Source organism: Trachurus trachurus (genome assembly GCF_905171665.1).
Source record: "Trachurus trachurus genome assembly, chromosome: 11".
Taxonomy (NCBI): domain Eukaryota; kingdom Metazoa; phylum Chordata; class Actinopteri; order Carangiformes; family Carangidae; genus Trachurus; species Trachurus trachurus.
Window position 1 is genome coordinate 14,415,545 of NC_139904.1, and position 20,845 is coordinate 14,436,389.

Consider the following 20,845-nt stretch of genomic DNA (forward strand, 5'->3'; position numbering starts at 1 on the left):
ACATAAGGTGAAAAGGTTGAATGTTTCCAATCTGATAAGAGTGACAGAGAAAGACACTTTGTGTGTGTGAGAGAGTGTGTGTGTGTTGTCCCATCTGGTTTTATCATGCTGAGAATTTCCGACTGACCCGACCCCACTGGCCAGACTGCAAGAACAATGATAGTAGTGGCTGTGTGTTGCAGGATTGTTGTATTGTACTTACAGGAAAACCACTGCTGCTACTGCTGCTCATTGGTGTCCAGAGGAAAAAGTGCGGTCACCTGAAATCAGCCACAAAATTACAGCTCACTAACAAGGCACGGGATTTTTTTCAAGTGGGTCTTATTGTGTCTGAGACAATTTGTGGTGTGCTGGAAAAGGAAAGTGGAGCGAGAAAGTATGTAAAAAATGTTGAAAGAATAGCTTGCATGACTATAAATTATAATCTCCTATTTTAGAGCCAGACTCTTACAGTAAAGGGACATATGGCTGCGACTGTTTAGACTACACACTGCCCTACAAAAGTATTTTATTTATGTTTTGATGGGTCAAAAAGTCAGCACCTGCACTTCCACTTAAAATGTTTCCCGATAAATATCATTAGAGGAGAGACTCACTTCACTGCTTTTGTCGGGCCAAGGCCTCCTCACCTTTTAAGCCTCCTCAAATAGTGGATGTTCTTTGTAGGCGAGAACAGATGACATTTAGTGCTGTTAGATACACACTCACATAATTAGAGTGTGATACATTTTGTCAGACAGTGAGCTGACAAGGTGCAGCCCGGTTACTGTTAAGACGTCAGTATTGGACAGTCAAACACCATCTGAAGCTGCCTGCAGGTTACGGAAACCACTGGGAACTGGCTCTTTATTAGTGTCTAGTCCATGGTTTTGCTCGATAAAATGTATGTGTTAAAGAAAATACTAATAACTAAAGAAAAGAATGTAATGAATGGCCGGATTTGAGCTGTGCAAAGCTTATCTGAAGTTGGCATTGACAGCTAAATCAAACAGGGGCTGCCAGTCTAAACAATGTTCACAGAAGACGTTCAAAAGGGAAACTTAAGAGTTCTCAGAAAAAAGATCAAGCAGGCGAACAGATGTAGGCTCGTCCATCTGTACAACAGCAGCTCAGCAAAGTTACCTGCTCAGCCCAGTTCACCTGTGAGCTAACTGATGAGCCCCACTCACCCAAAATGTTGAAAATGTTAATGGATTCATTTTATTTATCGGTCTTTACAGTGCTCATACACTGACACCACATTTTCTCGTTCTTTTTTGGCTCAGGACAGAGCCAAGCTAGTCGTTTCCCTCCGTTTCTAGTCTTTATGCTAAGCTAACCGACTGCTGGCTGTAGCGTCATGTTTACTGGACGATCTGAGAGAGGCGTTGGTCTTCTCATCCAACACTTGGCAAAACAAAATAAAAAAAATTCCCAAACAGCAAATTTCCCCAAAATGTCAAACTTGTCTTCCAAAGAATGAAACATCATACAAAGTTTCTATCAGACATACCTTGGCCTTTACTCAGAGCTGCTAGTGTTTGTATCATATTACAGTCTTAAGTAATCTGTGGGACATTAACGGTAACCATCTCTTCCCAGTCTCTCCTGGTCATCTTCCCGTCTTCCCATCAGCAGTGACACATGAAGCCTCCAGAGAGCCTGTATGTATTTGAACTTTTATAGAGGTACTCCAACTCATCCAACCCCCATCTTTCATCTAGTAAGGCCCTTAATTCCAGATGTTCCGACTAACTTAGCCGCCAGCTGTATCCATCAGGCATACTGTATATCACCGCCGCTCTTTCCATGCCTCTCTCATCTGTCTTCTGTTCTCTTTCTATCTGTCTCTTTCAATTCCTCTGGAAATCTTTCTGCAGTTTCAAGGAAAAGCAGAAAGGAATGTCTTGGCACTCTCATACAGCATCATTAGCCACAGCAGAGCCCTTTGCCTGCTCACTCTGCCAGCTCCAGCCTGAACGTCTTAATCTTCACTACTGTGTACACTTGTTGACCAGTCGGTGCCATGACAACAGGGCTGTGCTCTGTTAGCCGTTTGGTATGATATCTGGACACAGTGAAACGCATACACACATATGGGCAAAGAGACAAACCAACAGGAGGAACGGCAATAAAGTCCGACCTCTAGAGCAGCACATTGAAATACTGAAGGAAGGAAGGTGAGGCACTGTTGGTCTTGGCCAGTCTTATTCTTATTGTGATGTTCAATAGTTCAGTGCTCATCATTAACCACTTACTAGCTAAACCAGAGGATGTGCTACATGTCAGGAAACTAATCCCAGACCTGTTTTATTAATTAAATATGTAACAGTACCACAACATGGCGGGGCAGATGTCCAAACACATGGAATAAGTCAACTACACCACACACTTTCTAAATAGAAACTCTCCATTAGAGCTAATTTCAAGTGGTCAGCAGATGTTTTAGGCTCTGATCCTATGATGATGTGGGTAGTGACACATGTGTGAGACAAGGTTTTCACAGCGCCACTTTAACAGTCATGTAATTCTTTCATAATTCATGTGTGTGAGCACCACTGCATGTGTCAAGACCTCTGCATTAAATGAATGGAGCCAGACTTTTTGTAATGTTTCATTTATTTTCCATGTGGAGCCATTTAAATGTGTTCCTTTACAAAGTTCAAGCATATTACATCCTGCGCTCTTTCCTAGTGCAAGGACATGCAAAATTTGTGTAGACATTGTGAAAGTAGCATAATGTCAGTGCTGGATACATAAACAGCAGCATCCAAGAAGCAGAAAAAGGTTAATTGAAAATTCTTCTACAGTGGGGATTTCTGTAGACATGGCTGTCATCATTTTATCTTCTTTGGTATGCTAGATGCAGCTTTTCAAAGAAGCAGCAACTGACAACCACATAAGCAGCTGAAAGGTCAAAAGGTGAGTGTGAAGTCGCTTATTTGAAAGTGAAAGTGCTGATTGTAAAGGTTATCAATGTTTCAAACTGCCAGCTAAGAAAAGTAATCACTCTCAATAGATAAAGTGGTAGTGTGTCATGTTTAAGGCTGTAGCCACTGAGTTGTAGCAATGATGACAAAAAAAAAAAAAACTACAAACACTGCTAGCAAAGATTTGTTAGCTCTGTTTCTGCTCTCTGCTCAGTCCTGAAGGAGATATTTGACATAGAGGCTTCATTTACAGGAGAGCCATTCACTCTGTGTGGTATATGAGAGCCATGAGATTCAACCAAAATAGTAACGTTACAGGCTATAAAACCAAACCAATGGGAAACTATGAAAGGAAGTAGAAAAGCTCTATACACCTGAGGACAGTGGCCAAGTTGGGTGATAAATATATCTGGTTACACTTGGTCATGTGATTATTAATAAAACAAAAATATTGAGTCTAGTTTCTTTACATAATAGTGAGTAAAATCCTGTCACCCTCTACACCACAAGGGCTCTTACTGAGTCACAACGTTGACTTGGAAAAGTCTGATTTACTTTTTTTTTTTTTTTTTTTTCCCTTTTAGAGGAAACCAGACCAGACAGTTCTGAGGCCAAGATTTTGAGACAGCTAATCTGTGCTGGTGGCTGTTTTGCTCTTTACTATCCTCAGGCTTGGTCTGTGGCTCACACACATACACACACACACACACACACACACACACACTAACACATACAAGCAAACACAAATGCTGCAACCATGTGATACATGCATACGTCCATGTGGATGAATTCCAGAGAATCATCAAGAATGAACTGCACGGTAAATTGTAGACGTGCAGACAAACAAAAGTCAGCGCAGACACACACAGATAGAGTTAAATACTCCACATGTGGGAGTACTTAAGAGAGCAAGGGCCCCTTCTGACTCCAGTCTCACCTATGTCGGGATTCTTTGTAGTTAAGCAGAGGGTTAGTCTGCCGCAGCCATAACATGTGTAATGTACCGTACCTCTAGAGAGATTAGAGATTAGAAAACATTCTGCTCGACTCAGGAAACACAGTATTGAGTTTAGTCAGCAGTGTGTATGAACGTGTGTGTGAGAGAGAAAAAACAACAACATGATATACTACCTTTGCAGTATATCACCTTAAGCTGTGTGAGGTTTATGGGTGCATGGTGTCGGTGTGTGTGTAGGGCATGGACCACTGACCCAGAACAAGAAGCACTTATTTCTTTCCTCTGCTTACAGTCGACACCCCCTGTGCGGCGTCTTAAATCCAGAACTGCCTCAGTCAGTCAACACCGACCTTTCACAGACTGAGACGCAGCGCTTCTACCACCGTATTTATAGATTGGTATTTCCCCTGCTTGTTGGCGTTAACCAAGTCCACCTTCCATTGTTATTCTCGCTGGAGAGGGCATGACATTTGTGGTATATGCACCATTCTTTCACATAGCACGTAGCCTGATGAGGGCAAAGGGTTATCCAGCTGACATGAATTGAACACCCAGCGATATGGAAAACAGGAGGGCCTGCAGTGACATCTGTGGCATTATAATATATTGGGAAATATAAAATAAAGGATAAAGACGATCCATCATTGCACACGGGCCCATTGTGAATTTTGATGCTTGTGTTCGATATGAAAATGCCAGTTCAGTTTATACAGTAGGCAGTTTTAGAAACAGCTCCATTATGGGGCAATTTAAGATGCATCAATACATCTTATTCAAGGATGAACAAGTTCAGGTTTTAATATTAGCCATTTTCTCTATATAGCACAATATTCACCGTCTTTATCTCCATTCAAGATCCACTTAATAGCTTTTTCCAGAGCTTTCTATTGCATCTCATCATCAATGCTATATTATATTCCTCACGTAGCAAAATGAGACAACTAAGCAAACTCTGCCTGCTGTATCAATATGTAGCTTCCTTGTAGAAGGGGGTGTATTGTATAACTAAAACAAACATCATTCTTACCATCATATATTTCCTCACACATCAGGGTCACATCTGGAGGAGCCGGGGTGCACTGGAGGCCCCAGAAGCTGGAGGTGATTTTTATGGCCCCACATGTCAGTAGCTCAGACGTATTCCCTTTACAGTGCTAGAAATGTGCAGCGCCATGTCGGCCGCATGTGTAAAGCATGTGTGGTCTTCTTCTTGCTACCATGAGAACTGTTTATCCACCTGCACGTTGTTGCTGAGGATCACATCGCTTGGCCTAGAGGTGGTAGTGGGCTGTCAGGACCTCATCCCGCAGCCCTCCAGCTCTGACGGGCAGCAGAGCAGAAGACAGGAGGTGAATGATGGATCTTTTCTCTTGTTCTCTCTCCATTTGTCTCTTTCTTTTCACACCTTCTCTCCCTGTCACCGTTTTCGTCTTCCTGCAATAGATCCTTTCTCTGCTTCTTCATCCTCCCGTTTCTCTCCCTACCTTTGCCCTCATTTGTGCAACTCTTCGATTCACCTTTCTGCCCTCTTCCTTTTCCTTTTTTCACCAACCTTCCTCTTCTGGCGCCATCTCTCCCTCCATTCCCTCAACTCTGACCTCCCATTTCCCTCACTCTATTGCCATCGTTGCTTTTGTCCTTCTCTCTCTCTCTGTCTCTCTCACACACTTATTGAATGCACACAATCACGAGACACACTTGAGACACTCAATGACTGCATTCTCGCTCATTATATTTTGCACTGGCCTCTCAGAGGTAAATTTCATGGCTTAAAATGCCTGTATGGATGATTTACTTCATTCAGTGGCTCACAAGGGAAAAGGGATGGTTTATCCGATCCTTAGTGGAAACTGGATTAAGGGATTTTAAAGATTTATTTGAAGGAAACACTCAAATGTGTCCTATAGGATATCTGTGACATGCCAGTAGGGGGTGAACTTATTATTGTGAACCTACAATGAATTTAAATTGGATAGTGTTGCTGTCGGTTGGAAACCTGCAACATCACTTTAGTTTCAGTGGGACTGTGCTTGTCTGGAAAATATTGATGTGAAACAGGAGGCTATAGATCATGACATTTTTCACACAGGATAGATAAATATATATATTATACACTGTATATAAAATATATAATACATATACTTATTTTGGCAAGTATTATTATATTCCTTCCTAAAATAACCTTGCAGTCTGATTTTTGTCCTTTGTGTCATGTAACCAATATACTCCAGAGACACAGTACACACAGAACTTAGTATATTCACTTCCATATTTATATTTAGGAACATTTGGGAGATCTCATGTTATTTGTAGCTTCTGTGAAGTTACAGTAAATTAAATATGGTTCCTATTATTTGTTTGTTTTCTCAAGCCCACTTTGGTCCTCCCTCCCTCCTCCCCTCTCTTCATCTCAGTCAAACAGACAGTAAAATAAAAAACTATAGTTATTGTTTTTCTGTTATGAATTCAGCTTCAGTGGGAAGGAGAGTAAAGGTCAGAACTTGTGTCCGGCCTGCTGGGAAGCATCCGTAAATATATTCACTCACGCGCACACTCACAAACACATGACTGTTTACACTCTTATTATTTCCATAATTGGAATTAGTTTTGATATCTAGATGTGCTCGCTGTTCCTCTGAGCTCTTGCATCTATCTGTTGCCTGAATATATCCGTTAGCTTTCCTAGTCAGAAACTGCGTCTCCATGTCAGATGATACTGGCAGAACTCCTCTTACTGGGCAAAAACAGGTCCAAATGATACAGATGGGACGAGCTCAGTACTTCACTGACTTCAAATAGTGAAGTGTGCCGAGTTGGTAAAAAGAAGAACTTCAAATTCCACAGTCCTAATGTGTGTGACAGTGACTGCACTTATATTAAACGTAAAAATCAGCAAACAAACTATCTTAAACAGGAAGATCATCTTCAATCACAGGAGTTTTCAATCCTTCCTTTCCTTTGTGCTGAAGTTCAGTCACTTGGGGAAACACCTGTTTTCTTTCAAGTTGTCCTTAGACAGTGGGTTAACTTGAAGGATAATGCTGATTTATTGTCACTCACATTCATTGGATTTTTCCTGTGTTCTTTTCACTGGAGTCCCTCCACTCACTTCAGCTTTTGAGTCAGACAGTTGGTAATACACATTTATGTGTGGCACAGAGTTTTGAATGGGAGATAAATGGATGATGGCCATGCACATACCAAGTCAGAATGTGGCCTTTGTTCAAACTTAAATAAATGACTGTGACTATGGTGCGAGAGGCCAAGGTAGGAAGTTTAAGAGCTGTGTTGTCATAGCCTTGACTCCCATCCATCAACTTTTAATTTTAATTTGATAGTAGGCCTACTCTTTAAAAAAAAAAGATCGCATATTACGGTACACACCAACAGGTTTAAATCCTAAAACAGGAAGCATTTGCACCCAACTTACTATAGGCTAAAGCCAAAATAATAGTACCTGGGTTTCATTTTCAGTATATGGTTACATGGTATTCATTTTGGAAGAGAGTATTGTCTTTACTCACTTTTCTGATGATTTTAGTGACTGGCAGGGAAAGCCCATTGTCCTGTGGCTTGCAGGGCAAAGTAGGAAACCTGTCCTGAGGCTTGATCCAGGTGCAGAAACCAGCCAGTACCTTTACTGCAGCAGCACACCTGGCCATGTCAGATCCAAGACATAGGAGTAAAATGAAGTTACAGTTGATAAAGTATACAATATTAATAGTATTATAGCTGTTTTGGATCCATACTCACTCTGCAGCTTGGTCAGAAAACTTGCTTTCCCCGCACATGAAGTAGCCTAAGCTAGCTGACAACAGCTAGTTAACAGCAGCTCACACAGTTCACAGGCCCTCTAATTTATGCTAATCTATCAAACTCATCAGGTGAATCCACTTCAAACTGCTCTCCTTCATGTTTTATTGAGGTAGGCTACATCCTTCCATAAAACAGCCGTCTCTTAGCTCCACAACGTGAAGGCGGGTTTACCGAAATTCTTGACAGAACTTGACGTCTCCACTATTCACCTGCGTACGTCGGTTTAGCTCCGCCCCGGTTTGGTTGATACTGATTGATTGACAGACTGGGCCTGTCTACACCGTCTACTCGTGGTCTGAGACGTTTAAGGTCAATCCCAAACATAGAAAATTGCACTACTTATTTCACAGTGAAAAGGATATATTTCAATATACAAAATACTTGAACAAACAGGATATGAAAACAATATGTGGGGGAAAAAAGTAATGTGCCAGATTACCAAGCAAACAACTTGTTTCACAGCACACATCTGACTTGAGGTGATTTGGAAAAGCTATTATTAACATCAACAATGGGTTCCAGTAAAACCATGACAGTGTGAGAGTGAACTAGCATGCACAACAGCAGGTCCCTGAATTAAAAACAATGAGATGGATTTTAGCCAACATTCATTTTTATTATGTAGCCTACACATTAACTTTTCCTACTGTGACATGTTGAAAAGTGTAGTAGATGGATGATCAAAACCGCTTTGTTGTAACCTATAGCCTAAACCTGGATCTAAAGACAACGTTATGTAAATAGGCTACATGTGATCCTTCACATGTGTCAACTTCATGGGGTGATCGGAGTAATATGAGCACAGTCAAAATGATTGGACATTTTGGGGCTAGTGGGAGGAAGTGAGGCTTTAATGTAAAAATAATGAGGTATTGGCTTTACTCACATCCTCAATTAACACCTATTGTCACCATAGTATTGAGAACAGAGCTGGGCCCTTGGCACAGACCCACCGCTGTGCCACCTGGGGAACAATGCCTTCTGTGCAGCCCCCAGGATCTCCTGGGATGCAATTGTTCCGCTAATGTCATTGTAAACTTCAACAGGCTTTGGCTGCGCTCCCAATTCCTGCAACACAATGATAGTAATTCATCATGGGAATATTGAAATGGAGCTGCTGTCTTACTGAGTGTTGCCACAGGGATTCTTTTGTGGATGTGGGCCGAGACATTCGTGTTTTTCGTTTGTTCCACTGTTGGCTTGAGGAGCACATCTGGTGAAGACGTTCACACCTTGTTTATCAATACATGCTGAAGGGCTGAATTTGATAAGGCTCTTTAAGCAGGTGGGAAAATAACATGGACACGAGTTGCTTTAATGAGTTTTTCGACCACTTGGGGGCAGAAACTTCCGCAACAACAATAACTAACAAACTATTGGCTGTTTACACATCCAGCCAACTGGGAACTTGAGTTCTGATTTGAAGTTATGTCTCTCCAGCCAACTGAAAAAAAAAAGTTTGTACTACTATGCACTTACCGGTAGTAGCTATCAGTGCTGCTTTGTTTAGTTGCCATCTTTATCTGTCTTATATGGCGCTTATTATACAGTGGCTGAAAATGACTGCTGCTACTGGAGATTGGTTGTAAAAGGTGCTTGGAATAAGCAAAGACAAGCAGGTTGTGGCTTTTCTTGTTTTGACCATTTGTGACTAAACTCTGGGACCTGGCAGCATCACAACATTCAAGCTGCAGCAAGGCAAGTGAACATGAGCAGACAGGCCTCAGACAGGTTGTCAAACATCCAACAGTTTAACCAGATTATCTAAACCACTTTAGAGGTAAACAAAAGTGAGTGTGCATGAAATGTCATTAGTGGTCCCTCATTGCAGGGAATTTGTGCTCCTATAACTGCAGCTTGTGCAGTGTGTAAATTTTGAACCAGGAAGTCCCTTTGTAAATTGTAACAGATGTTTACAGCAGACCCACAGAGGAGCAGAGTGATCGTACAGTAGCATACACCATTCATTTGTTTTTGCCACTTTGCCAAACAGAAATCTGTTTAAACCCTGAATGATTTTCTGACTGTTGTTGCCTTGTTGGACTTGTTTACCGATGTCATGGCAACTTCATATCTCAGCAAATAAATTGGGAATTCAGCCTTATTATCACTAATTGGGATGATGACCGAAATTAGAAAAATGAAATCCCAGTAGTAATAAACTGCAATCCTCCTTCAATAATTCAAGATTAGTGCCAAGATTATAGACATGTTACTTATGGAATAATGCCTCTTGAATCTAATGGACCATGACAGTGTAAATATATGAATCATGCTTTTGCCCCACTAATGAGATATCCACATTTAGCTTCTTGTAATGAGGTTTACCAGCCTAATGTTGAATTCACATATTCCTAGATTAAGCGAATAATGAATTCCCCCTCAAAACACCCCAAACCCCTCTTGGGCATTATTTAGATTGCAGCTCAGCAGCACAGACACCCCCTCCCTTCTTTAGTTAATTATGTGTCTCTAGTGGTGTATAAGCTAATAAAGGAGCACCAGGTGTGTTTGTAGTTGCTGACGACCACAGATTCTTGATTGGATGCAAAACCGCTCAGACCGCACCTGGAAGCTCAGGGTAGTTAAAAGTCCCAATCAAACCATTTCCAGTGAAACCTCTGTTCAGACCAGTCTGGACTAAGACCACTTGTGTTCAGTTATCTGTATTCTGCTACCTTGTCACCCCAGAGGCCTGTACGGATCATTTGTCAGAGGAATATACTGTAGATAACCTTCAGAACCAAAATAACCGTTACAGCCAATTAGTTCTGCTTGTTTTGTACATGTGGGTCATGTGTATTACATCAAGACAATTTACAGAGTGTGGGTTTCTAATCATGGTGCCGTGATGAAGACTTGTAACGAAACGGCTTATGAATTATAATTTTCTTCAAGCGGTGTTGCTGCAACATAAAACCTGATGCCCAAATGATTTGTAATTTGCACTGGAATAATAAAGTAAAAAAAAGAAGAAGAGAAACGCTGCATCTTTAAACTTATGAACAAGTTTTCCAATCTCCGGTTTATCACAGTATTCATGCCAGGACTTGCCATCAGTTCCCTTATCATCACCAAATACTGCCTCTAGGAAGCCCTCAAAGACATGTTTATCCTATAAAAATGCACATCAATCAGACAATTTGTACAGCAAGTGGGACAGATATATTTTAATGCACATCCAGGCTTTTCCGTCTTAATCTTTGTATATATACGGCAGATGGCAGGCGCTTGATGGGGAGGCTGGTTGTGTTGTCGTGTTGAGTTTCCCTCAGTGGAGATGTCCTTGATCTGTATCCAGTGGTGGTGTGTGCGCGTGTGTGTATGGAGGGGTTCTCATTCCTCTGTGAAATACACACACTAGATAACATCTGTGTTGGTATGCTGCACCCTTGTGGTGCTCAGCTGCTACATCTCTATGAGTCCAGATAAGGAAGCTGCTTGGCTCTGAGGGAGTGAGATTGAATCTGTGGCATTTCACTCAATAAAGGATCCCAGTGCATTTCCCCAGATTTAGCAGCCATTCAGTGTGCAGTGGAGAAACCCACGGCACCACGGAGAGGTCTCTCAGAGCAGTAAAATGTTTTAAATTACAGCAAATGTACCTTGCTGACAGTTATCTCTTTTGAGCATGGAGGCACTTCCACACTGTCACAGATCAGCAGATGGAAAAATTAAGCTGTAACTCCTGACGACCAAATCCTGTGCATCCAAGTGCACATGCACACCCAGTCAGCCCAATCCAACCAGTCAATTGTTCTCTATTAAGATGTCCTTTGTCTTGAAGTGCCAGCCTTGCTGCCTTGCAGAGACGTCTCAGGCAGTGGAAACTTGGCTACTGTGCAGCTGTGGTATTGACAGTACAGGCGTCCCTTGGAGGTGACAAGGACAGCAATTGATTGGGCCTAAATGAGAGTGAAGAGGTAGATTGATTGCCATCGATCCACTTCTGCCTCCAGCAGGCTCCTCCATCTTTGATTATGACCACTTTACGCCCAATCAAGTGTGTGTGAGGCCGTGATGGGAGAAATCCCATTGAGAGGTATTAGATCCATTTGCAAAGGCTGTAATTATGAGAGGATGTGAGGGCCCAAGGTCAACACGCAGCAGGTGCCATCAGGCTGGATGATAATAATAGGGCTTCCTCTTTCTTCCCTCTGCAATTTAGTCATATTGATAATAGGCTATAGTAAAGATGGTGTGTTCTCTGTGTGTGTGTTCCTTAGAGGATGCTCGGTGCATAATAAATGTTTCCATAATAATGGCCTGAGGCAAGCAAACAGCGCGCTGTGATGAAACACAATCATTTGTGATGCAGATTGAAAGACAACAGTGCTCCTTGGTGCTTTTTTCCACATTTTTTTTATTGAAAGCTTCATCAGAGAGAAAAAAAACAACTCATAAAACCCAAGTCAGATCCTAACATCCACAGATGTACAGATAGTTTTCTCAAAGATCACACACACTGAGCAGCGTGTGCGAGGCGTGACCATGTCCTCCTCGGCGCTGAAACAAAAGAAAAAGTGAAAAAAGAAACAGAAACAAGAAAAAGAGAAAACAAACAAAAACCAAATTAAAAACCGCTCTGCTGTCCTAATAAATAGTTTCTCTCCTCTTCTTCTTCTTCTTTTTTTTTTTTACCCGGTAACTGACTCCCATGCCTAACACACTTTCTGTGCTGGCTATCTCTAAACAATTTGGTCGGCCATTTCCTAGTCATTGTTGGAAATCGTATTTCTCAGGGAGCTGTTTGAACTCCATGAGGGGTGTGCTGGCTGGCTGGCTGACTGACTGACTGACTGACTGCGCTCCTGGGGTTGTGTGGCCAATCGATAGCTCTCATCAAAGGTGGACCGAAGCATCAATTAAAAAGCACAGGGCCTCGCTCTTATGGGGGGTAGTTTGAGCAATTTTCCCACTGCATTATGTGTGTGGAGAGTGTGTGTGTGTGTGTATGTGTGTGTGTGTAAGCGCTGGTCTGTGATGAGTTATTGAGCCACGGTTCTCCTTTACACTCTGCTGTGAGAGACAAGCTGTGAGAGTAACTCTGAACTACTGTTTTCCTAACACACAGGAATCAATGTGGAACCGCTACGACTCCATTCACAAAGGATGAATCTGCAAGAGCCCTCGCAGCAACTGAGTATGACATGTAACACATCTAATGAGTTTCCTCCTGTGACAGCGTGGAGGCCACACTACATAAATGACATTCCTAATCATGTCAGAGTTAGGGATGGTGGCAGTGACTGAGAGGAACGGTGCGTAGCGGACGGATTGAGAAAACTTTTTCTTTCCTTTTCTTCTGTTTTTTTTCTTAAAGGCAGTGAAGTAAGCACCTTGCCTTGATAGACTGACACTGGAGAAAATCAGAATGTAGGTAAAATCTCAAGATCTGTATTTATCGGGGATCCGAGCGAAGGTAAGCTCACAGAAAATCAGATTTACCTTGTAGAGGGTGTGTGAGTTATCGAAAGAGAACTGACGGGGAATGAAATGTTGAAATGTTCCCCACATATTTTTCTTAATCTAAAGCATCCTTCATTCTCCCTTCTTCAAACAGTAGCCGAAAACAATTCAAAGCATGTGATTTTGACTCCCTTGGGGCACCAGATGAGTGAGATTTACCATATTATGAGATATTTTCAGATAGATGTTTAATCTCAAAACTATGCTCGTAACTAAGTTTTAATGATTGCATAAACTTTACTTTCTGGAACTATGGCAGCAGATAGGACCAAACAGGATCATCCTGACACTGTGAAGAGTGTCGGGCCCAGGTAGACGCAGCTATATGAATGACACGCCAATCTGCTGTCCTATGATTTGACCTATGATCCAGGGCAGCGTTTCATAAACGGCTATGTCTAATGCAACTGGTGTTAGCAACGTGTTTCAGACATTTTCATCAAGTATTCTCTTACATTCTCACGCCTGGATCACAAGCCTGGCGTTTGTTTTGATTTGTGAAACATGTCAAAACTTTAATTGGAGGACGAAATCTCATGTTGCAAATCATAGCCTGTGTGCTGCCAATGAGATGAACTGCATGGGCTCCCTGGATCTCTGGCCAAACGTCTCCAGGACGACGAGAGAGCAACAGACTGGAGTCTTTCACTTTGATGTTTTTTCCTGAAGGTGACTTTGAGTGGGAAATGCTAAGGTATACTAAATATAAAATGCAAGCATGGAAGAGGTGGAAAATGATGAGTGACTTTGTAGAAAAGAAGAGAGAACAAGAGAGAGAGAAAGAGAGACCGTCTAGGTGTGATGGTGCAAGACGGGAAGAGTGTGTGTGTTGCTAATTAGCGAGGGGTCAAGCTGGTCACCTCCTGGGATTCTGTGGCGGGGACATACTGCTGCACTAAGATGGAGAAACTCCAGGCTATGACCACGTCTGCCCGGCAACATGAGCTAATGATCCCTTCTCTCTTTCTTTCCTTCCTTCTTTCTTTCTTTCTTTCTTTCTTTCCTTCCTTCCTTCTTTCTCTCCCTCCCTCTCTCTCTCATGCACACACGCTGACACACACACACCCTCTCTCTCTGGCATGGCTGGCTTCTGGTTTGTGCTGACACATGGGCTGACTGGGAGCAGGGCGTTTCTGCCACAGCCTCCTTAAAATTGCAGGCATGCCTTCTGTACACTTCCATGAAGGTATTGGTATTCTGAAAAAGTACATTATGCTATTGTGCTATTAAGAAAAAGCCATTTCTATTCTATTTGTTCAGTCGGGTAATCTGTCCAATCTTTGTGAAATATTAGTACCGTGCACCAAGAGCAAACACTTGCCTTAACATCTTTTTTTCTTTCTTAAAATCTCCATTAGCAAAATAGAGCTGATAGTCTTTGTTGTGCATTTCTTCCCATAATCTCTTGACTATTTGTAATCCTATTTCCCCTAATGCCATGACTATTGAATCTCAGGCCATTTGTTGGACGATCTGCTCTCTGATGTGCAACTCCTGCATTATGAGTCCTATTAAGCTTCAAAAATGTCTTCAGTACTCTATAAAACAGCAGCTGTAAAAGTCTAGAGAACTCGGTTGTAGCTATGCTGTATTCATAACCTTACTACAAGTTGAACCGTCGAGTAGAACAACTCCTCACGCACACACACACACACACACATGTTCAGACACATACATACTAGCTTAAAACTGGTTAAGTTATAGTGTAGCAGCTCAGTCGTTTAAAAATGGTTCAGACACAGTGAGTTCATGCAACAATGGCGAACAGATGAGCAGTGTGGGCACGTCCAGGGAGCTCTAAAGCCCAACATTTGTCAGCTGTTAGCCTTTAAAGACTGTAATGTGGCAGAGACTTATTCATCGGGAGATAAGAGCGAATCATAGCCTTGAGGCAAGTGAAAGCAGCTGCTGAGTGGCAGATCAGATGAAAGGGAAAGGGCAGGTGTTGATTTGATTGGACAATAAATAGCTGGATTATCACTGAGAGACAGCTTGAATGACACATTTGGCTCTTCACCTCCGTTGGTTGGATGGAAGACGAGAACGGACAGCAGGTATGTACAGTGTTACCGTGGAGAAGAGACGTATGTATGGCTTTGAGAGTGTAGTGCCAGACAAGAAACCTGCGTCCCTGCTTCTTTTGTGTGTTTTCAAGTGGACAGGCCGCCCACAAAGAGCGAGGTCACGGCAAAGTGATCAACAGTGGCCAGCTCGTCACAGAGATCAGTGGACACAATGAAGGCACAAGCCCGAGACAGCTTCCTCTTTAGCACCATAGAGTAGCTTTGATATTGTGTGAGGCATTTCTTCAGCACACCTTCCTTAACACGCTCTCCCATGTGCTTTGCTTCTTTTAACTATCACCTCGATAATTTGGAATCATTTGGAAGCTTTGTAGGAAGGCACTCGATGTACAATTTGATTGTTCGTTACAAGCTTCGCCACGCACGATGATGTAGCTTGCCTGTAATGTGCACAACACGCCAACTCGTCCCAAAACGCAGCGCCGGACTTCGATTTGAATGAGTCACATTAACTGCGTGAGCTCAATTGCAATTGTCACCAAACAAAAAGCTCCTTCTCTGTTTGGAAGAAAAGGGCCTTTTGAGGGACACTGGAGTGGATCCTATTGCCCCGGAGGGAGACAAATTGGGCCCGTCAAGCCTCATTGCGAGAGTGACTGAAATTGGTTTGTGGTTCTGCTTCTGCACCATCCAATAAAGAGAAGAAACCTCAGAGAGAGAGCAGGAGAGAGGGGGAAGAGGGAGAGAATGACAGCGAGGGAAAATGAGAGCAAAGGAGCCTGGCTTGGCCTTGGCACATTAATGGTGCCAGTGAAGCAAGGAACCCCCCCCCCCCCTCCCCCAAAAAACAGGGGTCTTTTTAGTGGCGGAGCACCATGGTTGGGTCAGAGCAGGCGGGCGTGAGCGAACAGAGCAGACACACAGTGCTCTGACACACACAGGCTGCTGTAATGGGGGCAGAAATGGCTGCTGTCCCACAGGCAATTTCCTCGGGGACAATCCTCAGAGATGAAGTCATCGAAAAAAGCCTAGTGCAGCTCTGAGATGGAAAGACCGGATAAGATGAGTCGGGGGGTGGTTTGTGCAACAAATTGGGACAAGCAGGGGTGTAACTGACACTCAGTGGTGGGGTCGAGGAGGGAGCTGCCATCAACATGTTGTTATGGCCGGTGAGGAGTCTAGTTAGTTCCTGCAGGTGTGCTGACCTCCGCAGCTTTCACCGGGCAAATGATCGGGGGGATGTTTAAAGACAGACAGCCCCTCTCCAGCCTCTGAACACACTTCATCCTTGTTAGTGTCATGCAGTGATGGCTGTCTTACAATACAAACAGCAAAGTCTCCTGCTTCACAGATGTAAAAATCATTCTGTCTCCGTTTAAAAAGTGTTTTAAAAGGAATAGTGTGACATTTATTCAAAAGTAATTTCCTGGAGTCTGTGCTCTCAAATAATATGACAAAACTCCAAGAAGTCACTGCACCTCGCCAGGAATATAACTCCCAATGAAACCAAATAGTGTCATTATTTCACTGCTTTGTATGGATTCAACAAACCAGGTATAATGTGTCAATCACTGAGCTTTAGAGGTGCTGGAAGGTGAGTATGTGTTAGCTTTGGACAGAGCCAGAGCCGTTTTCCCCCTTGTTTCCAGTCTTTGTGCTAAGCTAAGCTAACCAGCAGCATCGATCAATCTTCTCATCAAACTCGTGGAAAGAGAAGAAGTGCATTTCCGAAAAATGTCAAACTATTCCTTTAAGCACTTATAACAGTTTTTTAAATAGTCTTTGGCTGCCACACACGAACATTGGGTCAGTGCCAATAAGTTTATGCAATCATTGCCACAGATGTCAAAATATATATTTTTTGTAATTAGCAACTTATCCGATGTACAATATGCATAAAACACCACTCATCTGGTAATCTCAGCAGATAAACACTCCAAAACGTGGCCTAGATTTGGTGATGTCGACATGACGGGGATTAAAATGAGGTCAAACAGCAGCGGGGAGATTCCCAGTTCAACTCTTGAAGCTCAGTACGCTGAGAAATGGTTGAGTTAGTTATGGCTGAATCAAAGAGATAAAGAGACTGAGGACAGAAATCACTAAGAGTACAAAGCTGGAAGCAATGCATCCAAGACCACGGAGCGTAGCAAGCAACATTCCCGAAATCTGTTTTCCTAAAGTTTTCCCTGCAGGATCTGAGAGAGAGAGAGAGAGAGAGAGAGAGAGAGAGAGAGAGAGAGAGAGAGAGAGAGAGAGAAAGAGAGAGGTGGAATGCACCCACGGTGTGCGAAAGCATCGTTAAAAGTGATGAGACATACAAAGAAATGAAAAAACAAGAAAAGGAGGAGAGGAAGAAATAAAGAGTTTTGGTAGGGCTGCCACCAGCTGCATTACACATTTAAATACTGTCTGAAGGGCGTGTATGAAATAAGTGTGTGCATGGATGTGTACATACAGTACAGTGTGTGTGTGTGTGTGTGTGTGTGTGTGTGTGTGTGTGTATCGGCGACAGTTTGGACAACTGTAGAAAATTAGCTTAAACCCGGTGAACAGAAGATGTAAAGAAGGATAGTAAGGACTGGTCCGGCCATCAAGGTCAAATAAAAAACAACGACAACAGCAACAACAACAACAACAATATCAACATTAACATCAACAACAACATCAACATCAACAACAACAAAATCAAACTGAAAAATGAAAAGGAAAAAACAAAACAAAAGAAAAAACAAAAACAAAACAAAACTCTGGTTCAGAGTGTCTCTTCATCTTTGGTATAAAAATGGCCATCCATGGGCTGCATTTGATCCACAACTAGGAAAGACTACAGAAATTGTCAACAATTTCTTCTATTGCTTTTGCACTGATTGGTTTAAACCGTAAGCTCCTACTGAATCTACTGTTGTTTTTTTTTATTTCACTGCCAGAATTTTTCCGTAGTTTTTTTTCTTTTTTTTGTTCATTTTATAATTTTTTTCTTCTCCTTTTTTTTTCTTTTTGCAGTGTGACAAGCAAAGCGGGCTAAAAACATCTTAAAGCTCATAAAAAAGGTAAAATGTGGCAGATAAAAAGCACTAATGTCATTGACAGCAACTTTGCCATGTAAAATAATAATTATGATAATAAAAACAAGTTCAGCATTTGCAACAGACTGCATCCACAGTGCAGCATGTTTCCTTATGTTTTCATATTTTCCTCATTGTGAAAAATCTCTTCAGAGCTTCATCTCCCCCCCCGCCCCCAAGTCTTTTTCCCCAACAGACATTTTGTTTTCTTCTGACACTTAGTTACCTCTGACATAATAATTATCAAAGTTTTCTTCTAATGAAGAAAAGAAAAAAAGCTCTTCTCTATTAAATCTGTACAGCTTATGTGATAGATTCTTTTTTCCTCTTTAGAACAACTCACCCAGTGTCTTGTACCCTCCAAGTGGTCCAAGAGACTGATTTTGTTTGCTTTTTTTTTTTTTTTTTCCTAACCAGACGTCAGAGTTTAACTCTGTAAAAAGTTTCTGGCGCCCTTCAAATTAAGGCCATGAAGATTCAAGAAAGAAAAAACACTTTGTTTTTGAATATATCTAGAAAACTAAAATTTAACACTAGAACATAAAAAAGAGTGAAAAGAAATTGTAGCTTAATATCTGAGGAAGACAATCTCTGTGTGTATCTCAAACTTGACTCCCCTTTTCTAATTACAAAATAAACTTCATCACCTACCTGCGCATTCAACGTTTGTTTTTTTTTTGTCATTTTTTAAATTTCTTTCTCATTGTTTTTTTTTCTTTTACTTTTTTTAAATTTTTTTTTTTTACTTTTTTTAAATTGGTTGAGAATTTTCTTTGAGAAACTTTTCAAGCTTCAGCCCGGCCCTTCAGGCAGGATTTCAGACTAAACAATTTCACTTCTTTGCACTGTGCCCAGCAATTTTCCCATCCCCTTCCTCAGCACTCTTTTCCTCCTTCTTCTCGCGTCTTTCTTTTTCTTTTTTCTTTATTTTTTTCTCGTAGGCCAGGTAGGAAATGAAAAAAGTGTCTCTTTTTTGGTGCCTGGGCAATCTGGAAGCAATCTCTTTCTATTCTCTTTTCTTCACATTCACAGTGCAGCCACCTTCTGTCTCAAGGCAACGCTGTCACAGGAACATTCGCTCAGGCCGTTGCTATCTGATGAAAGAGAAGAAAACAGAGGAAGGGGTGGAAAGATGAAGAGAGAGAGGGAGGGGGGAGAGAGAGAGAGAGAGAGCGGGTGCGCAATTGTAATCAAAGCACAATATTACAAACACAGAAGAGCAATAGAGCTGACAGCTGACAGCCCAGTCCGAGGACTGAAGCAAAATTCAGCATGTTAAACAGTTGTGAGCAGGTCAGAAGCAAAAAAAAAAAAAAGCGTTGGCAGAATGACGAGGAAATGACAACAGCTGCCAGGACTAATATGATTCATTTTTATAACAGCGCTGTGTTTCTTAGTGCTCTCATTTTATTTCATTTTTAGACGGGTATTAAATACTGTGAAACCAAACAAAAAAACATTTGTCAAAGACATGTACCGTGCCGTTTGACTGCCTTTGTAATTTAAAAAACATCACACAGTTTTGTATGATGATGATGATGATGATGATGATGATGATGATATCACACATCAACCAATACCTCACAGGCAGGAAGCTTGTCTACTGTAAAACACCTATCTGAAAAGGATTTATAAATTACCTCATGAGTGAGGTATCATGAGCCATCCATGAGTATCATGTCAACAAAAAAATACACGGTGTATATTGTCATATGTAAAGGTTTCTGTAAAACCAACTGGGATATTATAATGAACAAAATAAGGATGTCTAATCTGGAAAATTAAATACCCAACAAATAAACAAAAATACCTCATTGCATGACCTAAACATGACACAGCACACCCAGAGAAATTAAAGGCATTGATAACTTGGAATAACTACATCTCATGGTAAGTACTGTACTGTCATATTGCCAGTGCTTAGTACTTTCCATTTAAGATTAATGCTAATTTTCTTTAATGGTTAAGTGTCTGAAAGGTGGATAGTCGCTGACCTGCTGGACTTACTTGGACTGGTATGAGTAAGCAGGGACATGGTCGGCAGCACTGTCCACCTGGATCTGTTGCTGCTGGCCAGCCACCTCCTGTGATGAGGGAGCCACTGTCTGGGGGGAGGCGTCCGTTACCACTCCCTGAGGACACACACGGGAGGAAATGTGTCAGCTCCCAACGCTAACGAGCATCTACCTGCAGTGCTTGTAACATCCTGCTGAAAAGTACAGTATGTGACTGTATAGAGTAAAAGCCTTCTTCTGTCGGTCTGCTCTGTACACACATGTCTATTTGTCCTGGAAAAGGGAACTGTCCTCTGTAACTTGTCTTCAGGGTTTTTTTCCCCGCTTAAACTTTTTTTGAGGAGATTTTTCGTTGCCTAAACTGAGGGTGTAAGAATAAAAGGTCCCTTATGTTGAACACATTGTAAAACCCTGAGACGAGACTGAGATTTGAGAGTAAAAATAAACCCATGCTGTGTAGATGAGTATGTATATTCATTATAACCATAAGTTAAAATTGTCAACACAAGCATATGTTCAGATGAAAACCAAACAGCTGTATATAAAATAATTATGCAGTACTACAGTAGATGTTGTGCAATGAAAT

The 20,845-nt window shown here is 41.8% G+C and overlaps 1 protein-coding gene across 4 annotated transcripts in view; it reads right to left on the minus strand.

Annotated features, from left to right (window-relative positions):
- Positions 1–18,909: 18,909 nt before the first annotated feature.
- The window catches only part of LOC310993609 (RNA-binding motif, single-stranded-interacting protein 3), a gene marked incomplete at both ends in the record, with an annotated part of 259,796 nt that continues 257,860 nt past the window's right edge, over positions 18,910–20,845 (minus strand). For 2 of the 4 annotated variants that reach the window (XM_083982008.1, XM_083982010.1), the window contains 2 exons: positions 18,910–19,334; positions 20,252–20,376. In XM_083982008.1, coding sequence (XP_083838134.1) covers positions 19,271–19,334; positions 20,252–20,376 — 189 coding nt within the window. Of the gene's footprint in view, positions 19,339–20,247; positions 20,377–20,845 lie in introns of those variants that run through there. The other 2 variants (XM_083982009.1, XM_083982011.1) reach the window with 2 other exon arrangements.